The 14,163-nt window shown below is 40.9% G+C and overlaps 1 protein-coding gene across 3 annotated transcripts; it reads right to left on the reverse strand.

Annotated features, from left to right (window-relative positions):
- Positions 1 to 6,134: 6,134 nt before the first annotated feature.
- Positions 6,135 to 13,073, reverse strand: LOC309711196 (uncharacterized protein). 3 transcript variants are annotated; one of them, XM_082541328.1, is made up of 4 exons: positions 12,693 to 13,073; positions 9,892 to 9,957; positions 7,659 to 7,919; positions 6,135 to 7,324 (listed from the first exon to the last, which is right to left on the reverse strand). In XM_082541328.1, the coding sequence occupies exons 2-4, from the start codon at positions 9,941 to 9,943 to the stop codon at positions 7,056 to 7,058; spliced, it is 582 nt and encodes a 193-aa protein (XP_082397454.1). In that variant the 5' UTR covers positions 9,944 to 9,957; positions 12,693 to 13,073; the 3' UTR covers positions 6,135 to 7,055. The 3 variants fall into 3 exon arrangements, with proteins under 3 accessions (XP_082397454.1, XP_082397453.1, XP_082397452.1); XM_082541327.1 differs by having other exon boundaries at positions 6,135 to 6,960; positions 7,144 to 7,324; positions 9,892 to 13,073; XM_082541326.1 differs by having other exon boundaries at positions 9,892 to 13,073.
- Positions 13,074 to 14,163: the final 1,090 nt, after the last annotated feature.

The raw sequence follows: 14,163 nt of genomic DNA on the forward strand, positions 1-14,163 counted from the left end.
TATGTGCTCCTCCTGTTCCTGTTGCACACATAATTGTTTTCAGTGAGGTTAAAGTTGCTGTCCCTTTGGATAACTGTCCTCTGTGCACCAAGGGAAATCTATTCTATTCTAAAATGAGTGAGAACTTGTCTCCAAATTATAATGAGATGGTAAAATAGTTAAAAGGGACACTCAACAATGTAACGTGGACTTTCTATACTGCTGGAAAGCTTTCTCTCGTTTTTACTAGCTATCTTGCTCTTTGTGTTGATGTTTGTGGTTATCAGCACAGTAATACTTAAATAAGAGGTAATCAACAGGAAGTACTGAGCCGCACACTATCCCAGTCAGACCATCATGCACCCAAAAGCTATTCAAAAGTTGTTAAAGTTACTTAAGAGGTTCAGCTGTGTGATCACATTTTCTGCCCTTTAATGCTTAAAGGTATGATAGCTTATCATATTGAACTTCGGAGTCATTTCAATCAAAAATAGCTCTAATAAAAAAATGTAAATTCTATGTCTAAAATAATAAAATTCAGCTGTAGTTGGGCTTTAATGGAAAACCGATAATGTAGTTATGCCACATGTCATATTTAATTGACATCAATTGGCAGGCTCAGTGTGTTTAAGGCCTGCAGCTACTGCTACTCTATTTCGTCTTGTGTCTCTTTCTGGCCTTCTCTGCTGGGGGGGATCTTTTGCAAAAAAATTTTTTTTTTAAGAATTCTTTTTTACATACAATTACAATTTCATGTCAATAGCACCTTTAGACATATATTAGAAAACTGGCAACATGTTCAACCCCTGTCAGCTATATCAATCCAGACCAGTTTAAAATGCACATTGTACTGGACATCTGAGGTGAACGTTATTAGTCATTTTTTTAAATGGCTGGATACAGATACACACCTTTGGTTCAGTCTGTGTTCTCAACTGTCAGAGCTGGCACACACACCGTTTTATCTGAGCAACTTGAAAAGGGATCCAGTTCAAGTGATGAAGTGGGGTATTTTCACCCAGGACTGAGTTACACCAAAGGCTATTTTAGGCAGTGTCACCTCTGTCCTTCCTCCTGGACTGTTGGACAATAAAACAGGACCTGAAAAATGCTTACACTAGTACAGAAGCATTTTAATTCTCAGATAAGTAAACATGTCTGTTAATATACCATGACGCTTTACTCTGAACAAAAATAAATAATAAGTTCATCTAAATAAATGTGTCCATCTGTACCTTTTATATTCTTGTTAACTGAGATATTTTACTTTTACTGAGAATGCTAGATACTGAAAGTCAGTGGTAGCACTTAGTCTCCGTCTTACGGCTCCATACAGTATAGGAACTATTTGGTGAGAAACATTGTCACTAAGCAACCCTGTTAACCTGAACTGAGTTCACTGGAAGGAATTATTTTTACTGCTGGGTAACTTTAGCACAGTGAGAAGTATTGGAAACCAGTAGGACACTATGTTTTTCCATTATAAATATTTTAAACACATGGAAAGAACTTGTGGTATTACATCCTACTGTAAACATGGGGATATTTGTTCATGACACAATTCTTTTGGATGTCTACGCACTGCTTTAACTTTAGGTGTAATCTATCATGTCATGCAGCTCCTGAAATTCATGCATTGTGTTTACAGCTTTTAAATCCTACTCTAATAATCACTGCACTTATCCCCATATTTACCTATCATTAATCTAACTTTTCTGACTGAAACTTGAGACGTGTACCTGTTGAGTCATGAGGCAACATGAGACAAGACCAGAGCGTGGTTCACATGCCAAGATGATGTTCTGTTAAGTCTCGGAGATGACAAGCATTCAACTGTATGATTCTCTATTTCAGTAACCTAGACCACTGAAAACTCAAACATAACATGATAAAGTTAAGACAAAAAGCACCAAAATTGTTTGTGCTTTTAGTGGAACACACAAAACGAAACACAAGGTTTTCTCCACTGCAGTGTGATGACAGATGGGAATGTACAAGCCCATAACATGTAGTCTTTTACAAGAAGTTGGTCCAATATAAATCAAAGTTTATCAACCACTGAATTGAGCCAGACTGTCACACTGACTAAAGGTGTTTTTTTTAAAAATGGTCCTTGAATCTCATATGTTCATGTGGCACATTTCATCTGCAAAAAGTGCTGGATATGTTCCTAGGAAATGTTCTTCATCAATCTGTCCATCCTTTAATTCTTAAAATGTACTAGTTAGATTTCCATGAAGTCATATTCAGTTTTGGTGACCTTACATTGTTTCCTGTAATGCCATAAGACCATAAAACTTGACTATACTATTACATTAGAGTAGGAAATAAATCTTAAAGCAGTTAAATGGTAAAAAATGGTCTGTATTTATATAGCGCTTTACTAGTCCCTAAGGACCCCAAAGCGCTTTACACATCCAGTCATCCACCCATTCAAACACACATTCACACACTGGTGATGGCAAGCTACATTGTAGCCACAGCTGTCCTGGGGCGCACTGAGTTAAGAAGATGGATGATTAGCAAATATTGGTGGTGTATTACAAAGTGCGGTTAATGGGTCAGAGAAATATGTTCAGCTTAAAGTCAGTTTTCAGAGTTACAAAGGTTGCTCTCTTTTTATCTTGCTATAGCACTATAGCAACTTATGCTGAACACAGAACCCGGAACAGGTTATATTCAGGTTGGAAGTCCCAGGGTTACACTGATGTTGACTTACAGTATAATTTAAATGCTATACAGAGTCTCTGCTGAACTAATATGTTTTATAAAAGCAGCCTGTTGAGCTGTATCTAACTAACACTACAGGAGTAAGCCATGCAGCAGGGCCACAGCAGCAGAAACTGCATCACAGGGATTTACACATATTCAGTTGATGAAAATGCATAAATGTTTTCAAGTTTTGCGCTAATCTGCTGCCAAGTCTGTTTGGAATTACAGCTGATAGAGCACAAATAAGAAAGCCCAGTTTGTTGGACATTTTTGACCAAAATATTTTATCAGTAAACTAGCTGGGACCACATCCTCATTTTAGGTTTGACAGCATTTCTAGTAGATAAGGGTAGATGGCTTAAGCGTGAATTGAGGCTGCAGTTTGGGGAAGGCCAGTAAGGGTACTGGTGGCGGCTCCTGGGACTGGGCAGATCCCCATATGAAAACAAGAATGAACAGCTTGTAGTGTTGGAGGGGTCATATATAGACCCACCTCCATGCACCCCCCTTCCGGTTGTCCCGCTCCTGAAATTCAGATAATTTATCTCCAATGAACAATTTTCCGCCAGCATTACTCTTTGATCTCTGTTACTCGTTCTTCTGTTATGTTTCTGATTGGAGTTGACTGGTTCTGTTTTCTGTGACTGGGGTCAAAAAGAAAGCCACAAAGAATTATTTACACCTGTAAAGTCAGAATGTCTCTTCCTGCTTAAGTAGATTATCCAATTTAACTGTCCATCAAACTGATTACAATCAGAACTGATAATAAAATAGCAGTGTTTATAGAGAGAGCACTTCCTAAAGCCACATTACAAAGTGCTTCACATAATGTAGCAACTTAATAACAAGCAAGTCTTATTACAATACACAACATTCATAGTTCACTCAGGGATTTATAAACAACAGTCTATTGTTTTAACACATTGTTGAAAGTTTAAAATGTATAAACACTTAAAGTTATAGATACAGAAATTTCATTAATTTCGACTAGCAAACATCACCCACAGGCAGTTTTCTGGGCAGTCTTCATAGTGTATTTAATGGTGACAAAATTCTCATACAAATTTTGGTGGCTGTGAAGTTACATATGAGTGATGTGTGAAACAACACAACTGGAGAACCTTTGCAGGAATAATGAATACAAAAATTAAAAGAACTGGGTTTTAATGACTGTTTAAAACAAAACAAAACATATAGATGTGAATAATCGCTGTATGTGTGACAATATCAGTCGAAGGTTTCATTCAGAATGGCCTTTACTTAAATAGGAGATAGGGTATATGCATATATCAGTATAGTAAGATGATATGTGACAGTAAAGTCGAACACTATTTTTAGTGAGGCAGAGTGTAGATGTGCTTCTGAAGCATATTGTATCATGTCTGTTGGAATCACAATGTCTCCAATGGGTGCGATCTACTCCGTCAGTCATGTCATAGTCCTGATGTAGCACAGTTGTGCCCCCATTGTATTCCCAGGGTGAGCAAACCTCGCAACTAAAAACTGATTATTTGACCACACACACGTACACACACACAGTCACTCAGTCACTCTGGTGAGTGTGTGTGTAGCTCTTTGGTTGAAGTACTGGAGACAGGTGCCACGAACTGGAGCAGAGCCTCACCAACTGCAGTAATCAAGAGTCTACAAATATCCAGCTCTGCCACCACCTCACTGCCAGATCGTAGTCTCCAACGCAAATGTGCTTTAGCCATCCTTTGATCTAGTTAGTTATTCAAGGCGGACTTGCTGATATTCCCCTCCTGAAATAACTCTCTCCTCCCTCTTGCAGTGCCTCCAGGCCCTGCTCTCCTTTCCTTCTGGCCCACCCCTTCCACTGGAACCCAGTAATATTCTCAGACCAGTAACCGCAGCTTCTCAGTCTGGACAGTCACTCAGCTTCTTATCACCCTTTGCAATGCAAACCCAGTTATTTGCTACCAGCCTCCCTTCATTTGTGTCTCTTTTTAGGTTTATCAGTACAGCATATGAAGAGGGACGTTTTTAGTTGTTTTAGCCATTTTAACTCTTTTTAACTCCTGTAAAAAAATGAAATCAACCACATTTACCCTTTTATGTATTTCTCAAAGAAGTCAATGGCATTGTTGAACCAAGTATTTCAGTTATTAGGAGCTCCTAACCAAACACATTTTACCGCCCACTTTCTAAACCCTAGTCTGCTCTGTTGTTCATTTTTACATTCAGCTATCATCTGATGCACTGGTAATGTGTGACGTGAGACGTGCCAGCTCACCAAGCGTTTTAGTGCTTTTATGGGTGATTTTAACCATTTGCTGATTGATAGAACACAACTTTTGTCGTCAACATCGAGGACAGGCTGAATTAGAAGACCATCACAGAGGTTGTGTACAAGAAAGGGAGCTCTTTCAATATGTACAGCAAAATCCTGGAGGCTTTTTATCAGGCAGTTGGTGAGCACAGTGTTTGCTGATTAACTGCTGGAGTTTGCTGATTAACTAGCCACAGGAAGGCTGGCTCTGTGATTGGCTGTCAAATGGTGGCGAGGCCATCACTGAACAAACTGTTAGGCATCATAGATATTCTTGGCCATCCTCTGGACCACTTATTGAGCACACACTGATTCAGCTCACAGCCACGTGTAAATACTCTTTATAATAAAATATGTCTCTCTGGTGAAGAGCTATCTGCTCTTTCATTAATATTTTATTTCCTTTTAAAAATTCAGTTGTGGTTGCTTTGACTTTAAAGCAACCACAACTGAATTTTGCCAGCACCTGCTGGCAATCAGCTGTGATGACTGACCTGCTCCTCATCAGTGTTTTTTTTGTTGCTATGAAGTCTGACTCCCGTGAACCCTGTTGTGTGTGTGTGTGTGTGTGTGTGTGTGTGTGTGTACTAAACAGCCTGCAATATCAGACCGCTGTTGCTAGAACTCTTAACACCTGACCCTCCACTTTGTTATTGCCTTTGACCTTGCAAAATCCTGTAAATAAACCTGTTGAACCTTTACAGTGCTCGGTGATCATTCCATTAGTTTATGACATTAATACTGCTATTATTGTTACATTCATGTTGCTTTTTTATTATTATATGTATTATTTCAGCTGCAGTGACAGTGAGGTTCATGTGGTATTTCATTATAACATTATTTCTACATCATTTCAACTGCTGTGACAAAAGAATATCCCAATTATTGTAAACATGTATCATTTCATATATATACAACTTTCTTTTTGTTTCCTGCCCTCGCCAGGATAAATATCAACTTCTGTATAGCACATCGCTGGGGACAGCACAACTTTCACTGCTCTCTCTGTGTACGCCACAGTCCATAGAGGCTAAAAACTATACATCACCATTGTAAACATATAGGAGCGCCTTCAAATCTAAGACACAAATCGTTTCAATTTTTTTAGTTTTATTTATATAGAGAGAAATCACAACAACAGTCATCTCGAGGAACTTGACATTGGAAGGTAAAGACCCTACAATAATACAAAGAAACTCTGGCAATTGGAAGACTCCCTATGAGCAAGTACTTGTGTGAAGGAAGAACTCTCTCCGGCAGACCCATGCTCAGTGAGGGCTGGTTGTCTGCCGCAGCGTTTGGGGGTGAGGGGAGCAAGACAAGACAAAATACTTACTGTGGAAGTGAGCCAGAGATTAATAATAACTCATAATTAAATTGAGAGGGGTGTATAAAGACACGGTTAGTGAAAATGGGTGAGAGAAGGAGAAACATTCATTGGATCATGGGAACCCCCCAGCAGCATAAAGTCTATTGCAGCATAACCAAGGGAGGATTCAGGGTCACCTGATCCACCTCTAACTATTAGCTTTGTCAAAAAGTAAAGTTTTAAGCTGTCACAGGGGCCCGGAGGTTGGTGCAATGATTTGGACCCAAGACCAGATTCAAACACGGAAGGCAATAGTACGATATAAGGGACTGGAGTGCACTGGTCCGAGCTGGGAGACATGGAATGTCGGTTGGATGCACATGGTAGCAGGAAGTTTAAGCTTGACAGCCGAATGACTGATTATGGACTTAACCTTGTAAGGACCGATGTAGTGGGGAGCAAGCTTGCGAGAGAGTGCCTTCAGAGGAATATCCTTAGCTGCCTTGGAGTATACCTGTTAGCCAATTGGCATAGTGGTATTGATGATTAGTGGCTCTGAGTAACGCCTTCCGAGTCTAAGCCCAGGCGCGGTGGCAATGCTGGAGATGGTGCTGGACTGAGGGAATGGCGAGGTCAGCCTCTTCCTCAGGAAATAGGGGTGGCTGATACCCTAGGGAGACAAGCCAGTTGCAGAAGATATGAGGGTGTTGTGTGCATACTCTATCCAAGGTAGATGAGAGGACCATGTCGCTGGGATGTAAGTGGTTAGGCAGTGGAGGTTAGACTCCAGCTCCTGGTTGAGCCTCTCTGTCTGGCCATTGGACTACGGATGGTATCCAGAACTGAGACTGACCTTGGCTCCCAGAGTAGTGCAGAAGGCCTTCCAGACATGCGAGGTGAACTGTGATCCCTGTTCCGAAACAATCTCCAAAGGGATGCCATGAAGCCTGAAGACATGGTTAACCAGGAGCTTAGTAGTCTGAAGGGCTGAAGGGAGTTTGTCATGGGTGACGAAATGAGCAGCCTTTGAAAACCTGTCGAATATGGACAAAATGACAGTTCCCAGAAGAGACAGGTAAACCAGTGACAAAATCTATGGCTATGTGAGACCAGGGGCAATGGGGAATAGTTAAAAGTTGAAGGAATCCTGCCGGTTGTTGAGTTCTGTTCTTACTCCTAGCACAGATGGTACAAGCCGCCACATGCTATATTTTTTCCAGTTTTCTCCCCCATTTCTTTTTCAGCTTAGACATCGTCATACTACATATATAATGTAGTAACTGAAATAACACTAAAAGAAATAACAAAGGGCATCCCTTTCCAGGGCCTCCCACCAGAAGTACCATTTTAATAATGAAATGGTCCTACCTACGCCGGGGTGACAGGCGAACTTAGCAGTGTTGATCCAGTTGATTACTGTGGAATGGGCTGAGGAGGGGACAAAACAGCAGTCAGGTGAACCAGTGCCAGGATCAGGTTCATCCTGGAGGGCCTGGCGAATTGTCTTCTCCACATCCCAGGAAATTAAACCCTCCCTGCAGGTGGCGGGTAAGATGGTCTCCCCTTGTGAGTGATCGGTGTTTGTGGCGAATTGGCGGGAGAGAGCATCCGACTTGATATTCAGAGAACCTGAACAGTATGAGATGGAAAAAGTTAAAACCTACAAAAACACAGTGACCATCAAACCTGGCGGGCATTTAGTTGTTTTGTGGTCCACAGGTAAGTGATATTCCTCTGGTCTGTCCATCTAAGAAAAGGCTGCTCGGCTCAATCTAGTGGGTGACGCCATTCCTCAAATACCAGCTTAATTGCAAATTATTTACGGTTGCCTACATCATAATTTTGTTCTGCCAGAATGAAACAATGTGAGAAGAAGGCACAGGGTTGCAGCTTTGAATGTGGCCTGGACCGCTGGGAGAGTACCACTCCTACACCAGTGTCTACCTCTACTGCACCTGTTCACATTCATCCCGACCCCATGATGTGTCATTTGTAGACCAATGTGCTAGAAACATTTTCAACGTTTTCTCGGACTTGCAAATATTTTACTGTTGCTTCACTTGGAACTACACTGCGTTCCACATTATTATGCAAATGATATTTTTCTCTGATTTTCCTAAATAGTCCATTCAAATGACAGTCAGCATATTTTTCGAGTCATCAACCGTTAGAGTATAAGTCAAATGTTACTGAACAAACCTCCCAATGAAAACAGTATGTTTTTCAAAAATAAAAAACTTAAAATGCACTGTTCCAAATTATTACGAACACAGAGTGTCAAAACATTTTATAGGTTATAGAGAATTGAAAATGGCCATTTGTCAAATTTGCAGCATTAGTAGATCAATTTTAGTGAAATCAAAAGCCATTTCAATCAAAAGCATCTTAACAGGTCAAGTTACATATTAACATAGGAACCCTTTATTGATAGCAGTTTCACAATTCTTGCATCCATGGAATTTGTGAGTTTTTGGAAAGTGTCTGCTTGAATGTCTTTGCAGGATGTCAGAATATCCTCCCAGAGCTGCTGTTTGGATGTGAACTGCCTCCCACCCTCATAGACCTTTTGCTTGAGGATGCTCCAAAGGTTCTCAATAGGACTGGGGTCAGGGGTGTCACAGTCTGGCGAGGGCAGACTGTATGAATTGAAAAAGGACCCAAAATGCAGACTCCAAGGAACAGGGAACAAAACTTGAATGTTAACAAAAAGCGAGCCGTTTAATATGGCTGGAAAAAAAGGTACAAACAAAGGGCAAGGCAAACTGAAGCAAAATTAACAAACCTAAACTGGGAAATCTAAACAAACAATAAGAAAAACCTAGACAAGAAACTTGGAAGCATGGCATAGGAAACATGGCGTGGACAACAGACGACCTGACAAACACACACTGAAAACAGAGGACTTAAATACACAGGAGGTGATTAGGGGAAGTGGGAACACATGGAGGAACAGCTGAGGGTAATAAAGCAGGACGAGGCAAGGGAAGCAAAACTAGAAACACTCACATGAGACATGGACCTTCAAAGTAAAACAGGAAACACACTGACTGAATTCTAAACATGCAAACTTAACAGCAACTGGGGAGACAGAATATAGGAACCTGAAATATGGTACAAAACCATCACAGTGGACATAACATGGAACACAGGGAAGCCATATGACGAAGCCAAAGAGCAAAACCTAAGATAACCATAACTGAGATCTAGGGAAACACGAAACAGTACCACAAAGGACTCAAAACATAATCCATAATATAAAAACACGAGATCTCTTCAAAATGAAACAGGAACATGAGAGGCAGACATAACAACATAAGACAACAGACATGAAACACACGAAGGGCAAGGGAGATTTAACATAGTTGGAACACGAGGGGGAAATAATAAGAACTAGAAACACTTAGGCATGATAACAAATAAACTTAGGAAACCTAAGGAAACCTTAATTTGACATTTGTGTCAGCTGGAGTTGCTACTGGATTGGCACTGTCCATTCCATACTTTTGTAGTATGTTTTCAATATACTGCCTCTGATGAAGCATAACATGGTTTTTGTCCTTGTCTTGGACCACTGAGATGCCCAGAATGTAGGATAGCTCACCCATGTCCTTCATTTTGTAGTGTTTCTTCAGAGTGTCCTTTAAGGTCTTCATGCTCTCTGCTGATTCTGTAATCAAAATCAGATCATCAACATACACAGCCAATATTTCCAACTCCTGACCTGTTCTAACAAACACACACTGATCTGAAGTACTCTGTGTAAAACCAATACTTTTCATGAACTCTGTAAAAGCTCCAGCAACGTGGAGACTGCTTCAGTCCATATATTGACTTATTTAGTTTGCACACTAGATGTTCCTGCCCAGGTTTGATGTAACCCTCTGGCTGCTCCATGTAGATTTCCTCTTCCAGGTGTCCATTCAAGAATGCAGTCACAACATCCATTTGATGCACATTTAGATTGTTTTGCACAGCAAATGACAACAATGTACGAATTGAACCAAATCGTACAACTGGAGAGAATGTTTCATCATAGTCTGCACCATAAATCTGTGAATAGCCTTTGGCAACAAGTCTGCACTTGTATCTTTCCACTTGTCCATCACTGTGATGCTTAACTTTAAAGACCCATTTTGATCCAACTGCTTTGCGATCCTTTGGTAGATCCACTAAATCCCATGTGCCATTTTCTAGCAGTGACTCATATTCCAAATCAGCTGCTTCTTTCCACTCCTTTGCATTTGGACTTGACATAGCCTCTTCTAGTGTATTTGGTTCTGTGACACAACAGATGTTTGCATAATGATCAACTGTAGCTGCATCAGCAAACTCCTCAAATCCATATCTCTTTGGAGGTCTTCTGATCCGCTGATCTCCTTTTGCAGCCTCACTGGTGACAGTCTCCTCAGTACTTGTTTGTCTTTCACCCGTGTGTAGTGTCACCTCATTCCCCAAACCGAGATCTTTTTCACTTTGTTTGCATTTAAACTCTGTTTCATTGAAGACCACATCTCGTCGAATCAGTATTTTTCCTTTTTCCTCATCCCACAGTCAGTAGCCTTTTGCATTGGTTGCATTTCCCAGGAAACGAACTTTCACTGCCTTTTTGTCCAGCTTCTTTCTCTCTGTGTCTGGAACATGAGCATAAGCAACGCAACCAAATACTTTCATATGGCTAATGTCTGGTTTTTTTTCATACCATCTCTGATAGGGTGTTTCGTTCTTTAAAGCAGATGTTGGGAGCATATTCTGTGTGTAAGCTGCAGTAGCAACAGCTTCTGCCCAGAATGTGTTTGGCAACTTTGCATGTGATAGCATGCTTCTAGCTGATTCCACTAGAGTTCTGTTTTTTCTTTCTGCAACACCATTTTGCTGTGGTGTGTGTGGTACAGTCATTTCATGGTGGATGCCTTGAGCTTTCAAATATTCTTGAAACTCTTTAGATGTGTATTCCCCACCATTGTCAGTTCTGAGTCTTATTACTCCCTGTCCACATTCATTTGAGAAGATTCTTTCAAACTCTTTGAACTTGCTCAGGACTTCTGTTTTTTCTCTTATGAAATACACTTTACAACATCTGGAGTAGTCATCAATGAAAGTCACAAAGTACTTTTTTCCTCCAAGTGACTCAGTTTGAAAAGGACCACAAACGTCACTATGCACTAATTGCAACTTGCGTTTTGTTCGTATTTCTCCCACTGATTCGTAAGGTTTTCTTGATAATTTGCCCTCAACACAAGCTTCACAAAAAATGTCCTCCTCTTCATTTGTAAAGCTAACTCCTTTTACCAAGTTTTTGACCTTTTTCAGATTTGTAGTGTGACCTAGACGCTGATGCCACATACTTGCTGGAACTGAAGCAGTTGACGCTCCATGACAGGTTGTGCAGTTTCCCTCAATATCCAGCTGATACAATCCGTCAGATCTTTGTGTTCCCATTCCATGGAGAGCTCCATTCTTTCCTCTTATGTAGCAATGAGTCCTTTTGAACTTCACTGTGTTTCCCTTCTTGGCAGCAGCTCCCACTGAGAAAAGGTTCATTGATAATTTGGGAACATACAGCACATCATACATTGTGACATCTTTTCCATTACTAACTCTGAATGACATTTTCATTGTTATGTTGCCCAGACCTAAAGCCTCAACTACTCTGCCATCACCGAGTTTCACTGTTTGTGGTTCTGAAAACTCTTGGTAGTTTTGTAGAGCTTCTTTATTCCATGTCATGTGTTTTGACGCTCCTGAATCAATTAACCATTCTTCTTGTTGTGCATCACTTTTACATGACTCATTTACAACAAAAGCTCCCTCATATGAGTCCTCTTTGTCCTTATACACCACGCTTTTAGCCTTGTGGGCCTTGTATTTCTTTTTAATGCTTGGACAATCACGCTTGATATGTCCTTCCTTCCCACATTTGTAACATCTCCATGAGTCGGAGCTGTTTGCTCCCACTGTTTTTGATCCACTCTGTTCATTTCTATGCATCTGAGATGACATCGCTGATACACTACTGGACACAGTGGTGTTGTCAGTAAGCACTCGCTTTTGTTCCTCATTTATCAAGGCTTGTTGAACAAACTGTAGTGTCAGACTGTCCATCTTTGTCTCCAAAGCAGTAAAAACAGTCGCATAGCTGGGTGGCAAACTACCTAGAAGGGTGACAATTTGATCTTCCTCTTCAATTACAGAACCTATTGCCCCTAGCTGATCAGTAAGTTCCTTCATCCTCTTTAAATGATCATTGAGATGTTCTCCTTCCTTCATTTCACACCGGAAGTACTTCTTCTTCAGAAATAGCTTGTTAGCAGCAGTATCTCTTTCAAACTGTGCTTTTAGCATCTCCCATGCTTCTTTGGGGGTCTTACAGTTTGTTATCAAGTACAATTGGGGTGTACTTACATTCAGTACCAGCACTGAAAATGCCTTTTCTTTCTTCCGTTCAAATTCAGCTCGCGCTTGGGCATTAGCATCCGCAGCTAACTGCTCCGTCTCCTGTACCATACCCCACAGTCCTTTTGCCTTCAACAGGTGCTCCAGTTGAAATTTCCACGTTGCCCAATTCTCCGGTCCGCTCAGCTTGTCAATAAACAGTCTATCTTCCATTGTGAATCCCACAATTCTGTTTATGACTCCCAAAAGAAAACGTGTTAGCAGCTTCCCTTGGCGACCTCTGGGCCCATAACCTGATGTTTTTAACGAACACCTTTTATTGCTTGTAATGCACAGACACACCAACAGAGGGCAGTAATATCTCTTCAACATACATTGTAAAATTACTATTACAACACTCATCACTGAACAAGACTGTTTAAAATTAGTCTTCATGTAGTTCTCGGTCCACTGCAGCCATTGTGAGCATTAGTTAGGGGTGGTTTATGCACAACTGCTAGTCTCTGGAGGATCCTACACCTTGATGTTCGCAGGGCTCCAGAGGCACCAGTAGCTTCAAATATGTGTTTGCTGCTTTGTAATGGCCTTTTAGCAGCTGCTCTCTTAATCTGAAGTATTTGTCTGGCAGAAACCTTCCTCATTGTGCCTTTATCTGCATGAACCCGTGTGTGCTCTGACTCAGCCACAAATCTCTCTATGGTGATCACGCTTAAGTTTTCGTGAAATATCTCTGGTTTTGGTTATGTGTCCAAGGCATTCAACTATTTCATGCAACAGCAGAGAGATCCTTTTTCTTACTCATATTGCTTGAAAATGGTGGTCTGCTTAATAATGTGGAACATCCTTCTTTAGTAGTTTTTCCTTTAATTGAGCTCACCTGTCAAACTCATGATCACAGGTCTCCGAGATTAATTCAGTGATCCACAAATCCCTGAGACACAATTCCATCCATGAGTTTAATTGAAAAACAACTTATTTAATCTTTATGACACTTAAACACAACCCAGCCAACATTTATATGTGGGGCCCATATGGTTTGGAAATGGGCTGAAAAATGGGCCCCATATAGGATTGTCCGCGGGTTCCGTAATGGCCCCATGTTAAATGCCCATATAGGTGTTATATTGGTAAAATCTAGGAACTAAATGGGCCCCAACTGGGCAACATACACAGAAACCCACCCGGGCCCCATCTTTTAATTTTTTTTGGGTACCATGTGGGCACCACATAGGCTAAAAAGTGGGTTTTAAGTGGGATTGTCCGCGGGTTCCATAATGGCCCCATTTTATAAGCCCATCTTGGTGTTATATTGGCAAAATCTAGGAACTAAATGGGCCCCAACTGGGCAACATACACAGAAACCCACCCAGGCCCCATCTTTCAAGTTTTTTGTGGGTACCACGTGGGCACCACATAGGCTAAAAAGTGGGTTTTAAGTGGGATTGTCCGCGGGTTCCATAATGGCCCCATTTTATAAGCC

The sequence above is a fragment of the Aulonocara stuartgranti genome (assembly GCF_965226115.1).
Source record: "Aulonocara stuartgranti genome assembly, chromosome: 7".
Taxonomy (NCBI): domain Eukaryota; kingdom Metazoa; phylum Chordata; class Actinopteri; order Cichliformes; family Cichlidae; genus Aulonocara; species Aulonocara stuartgranti.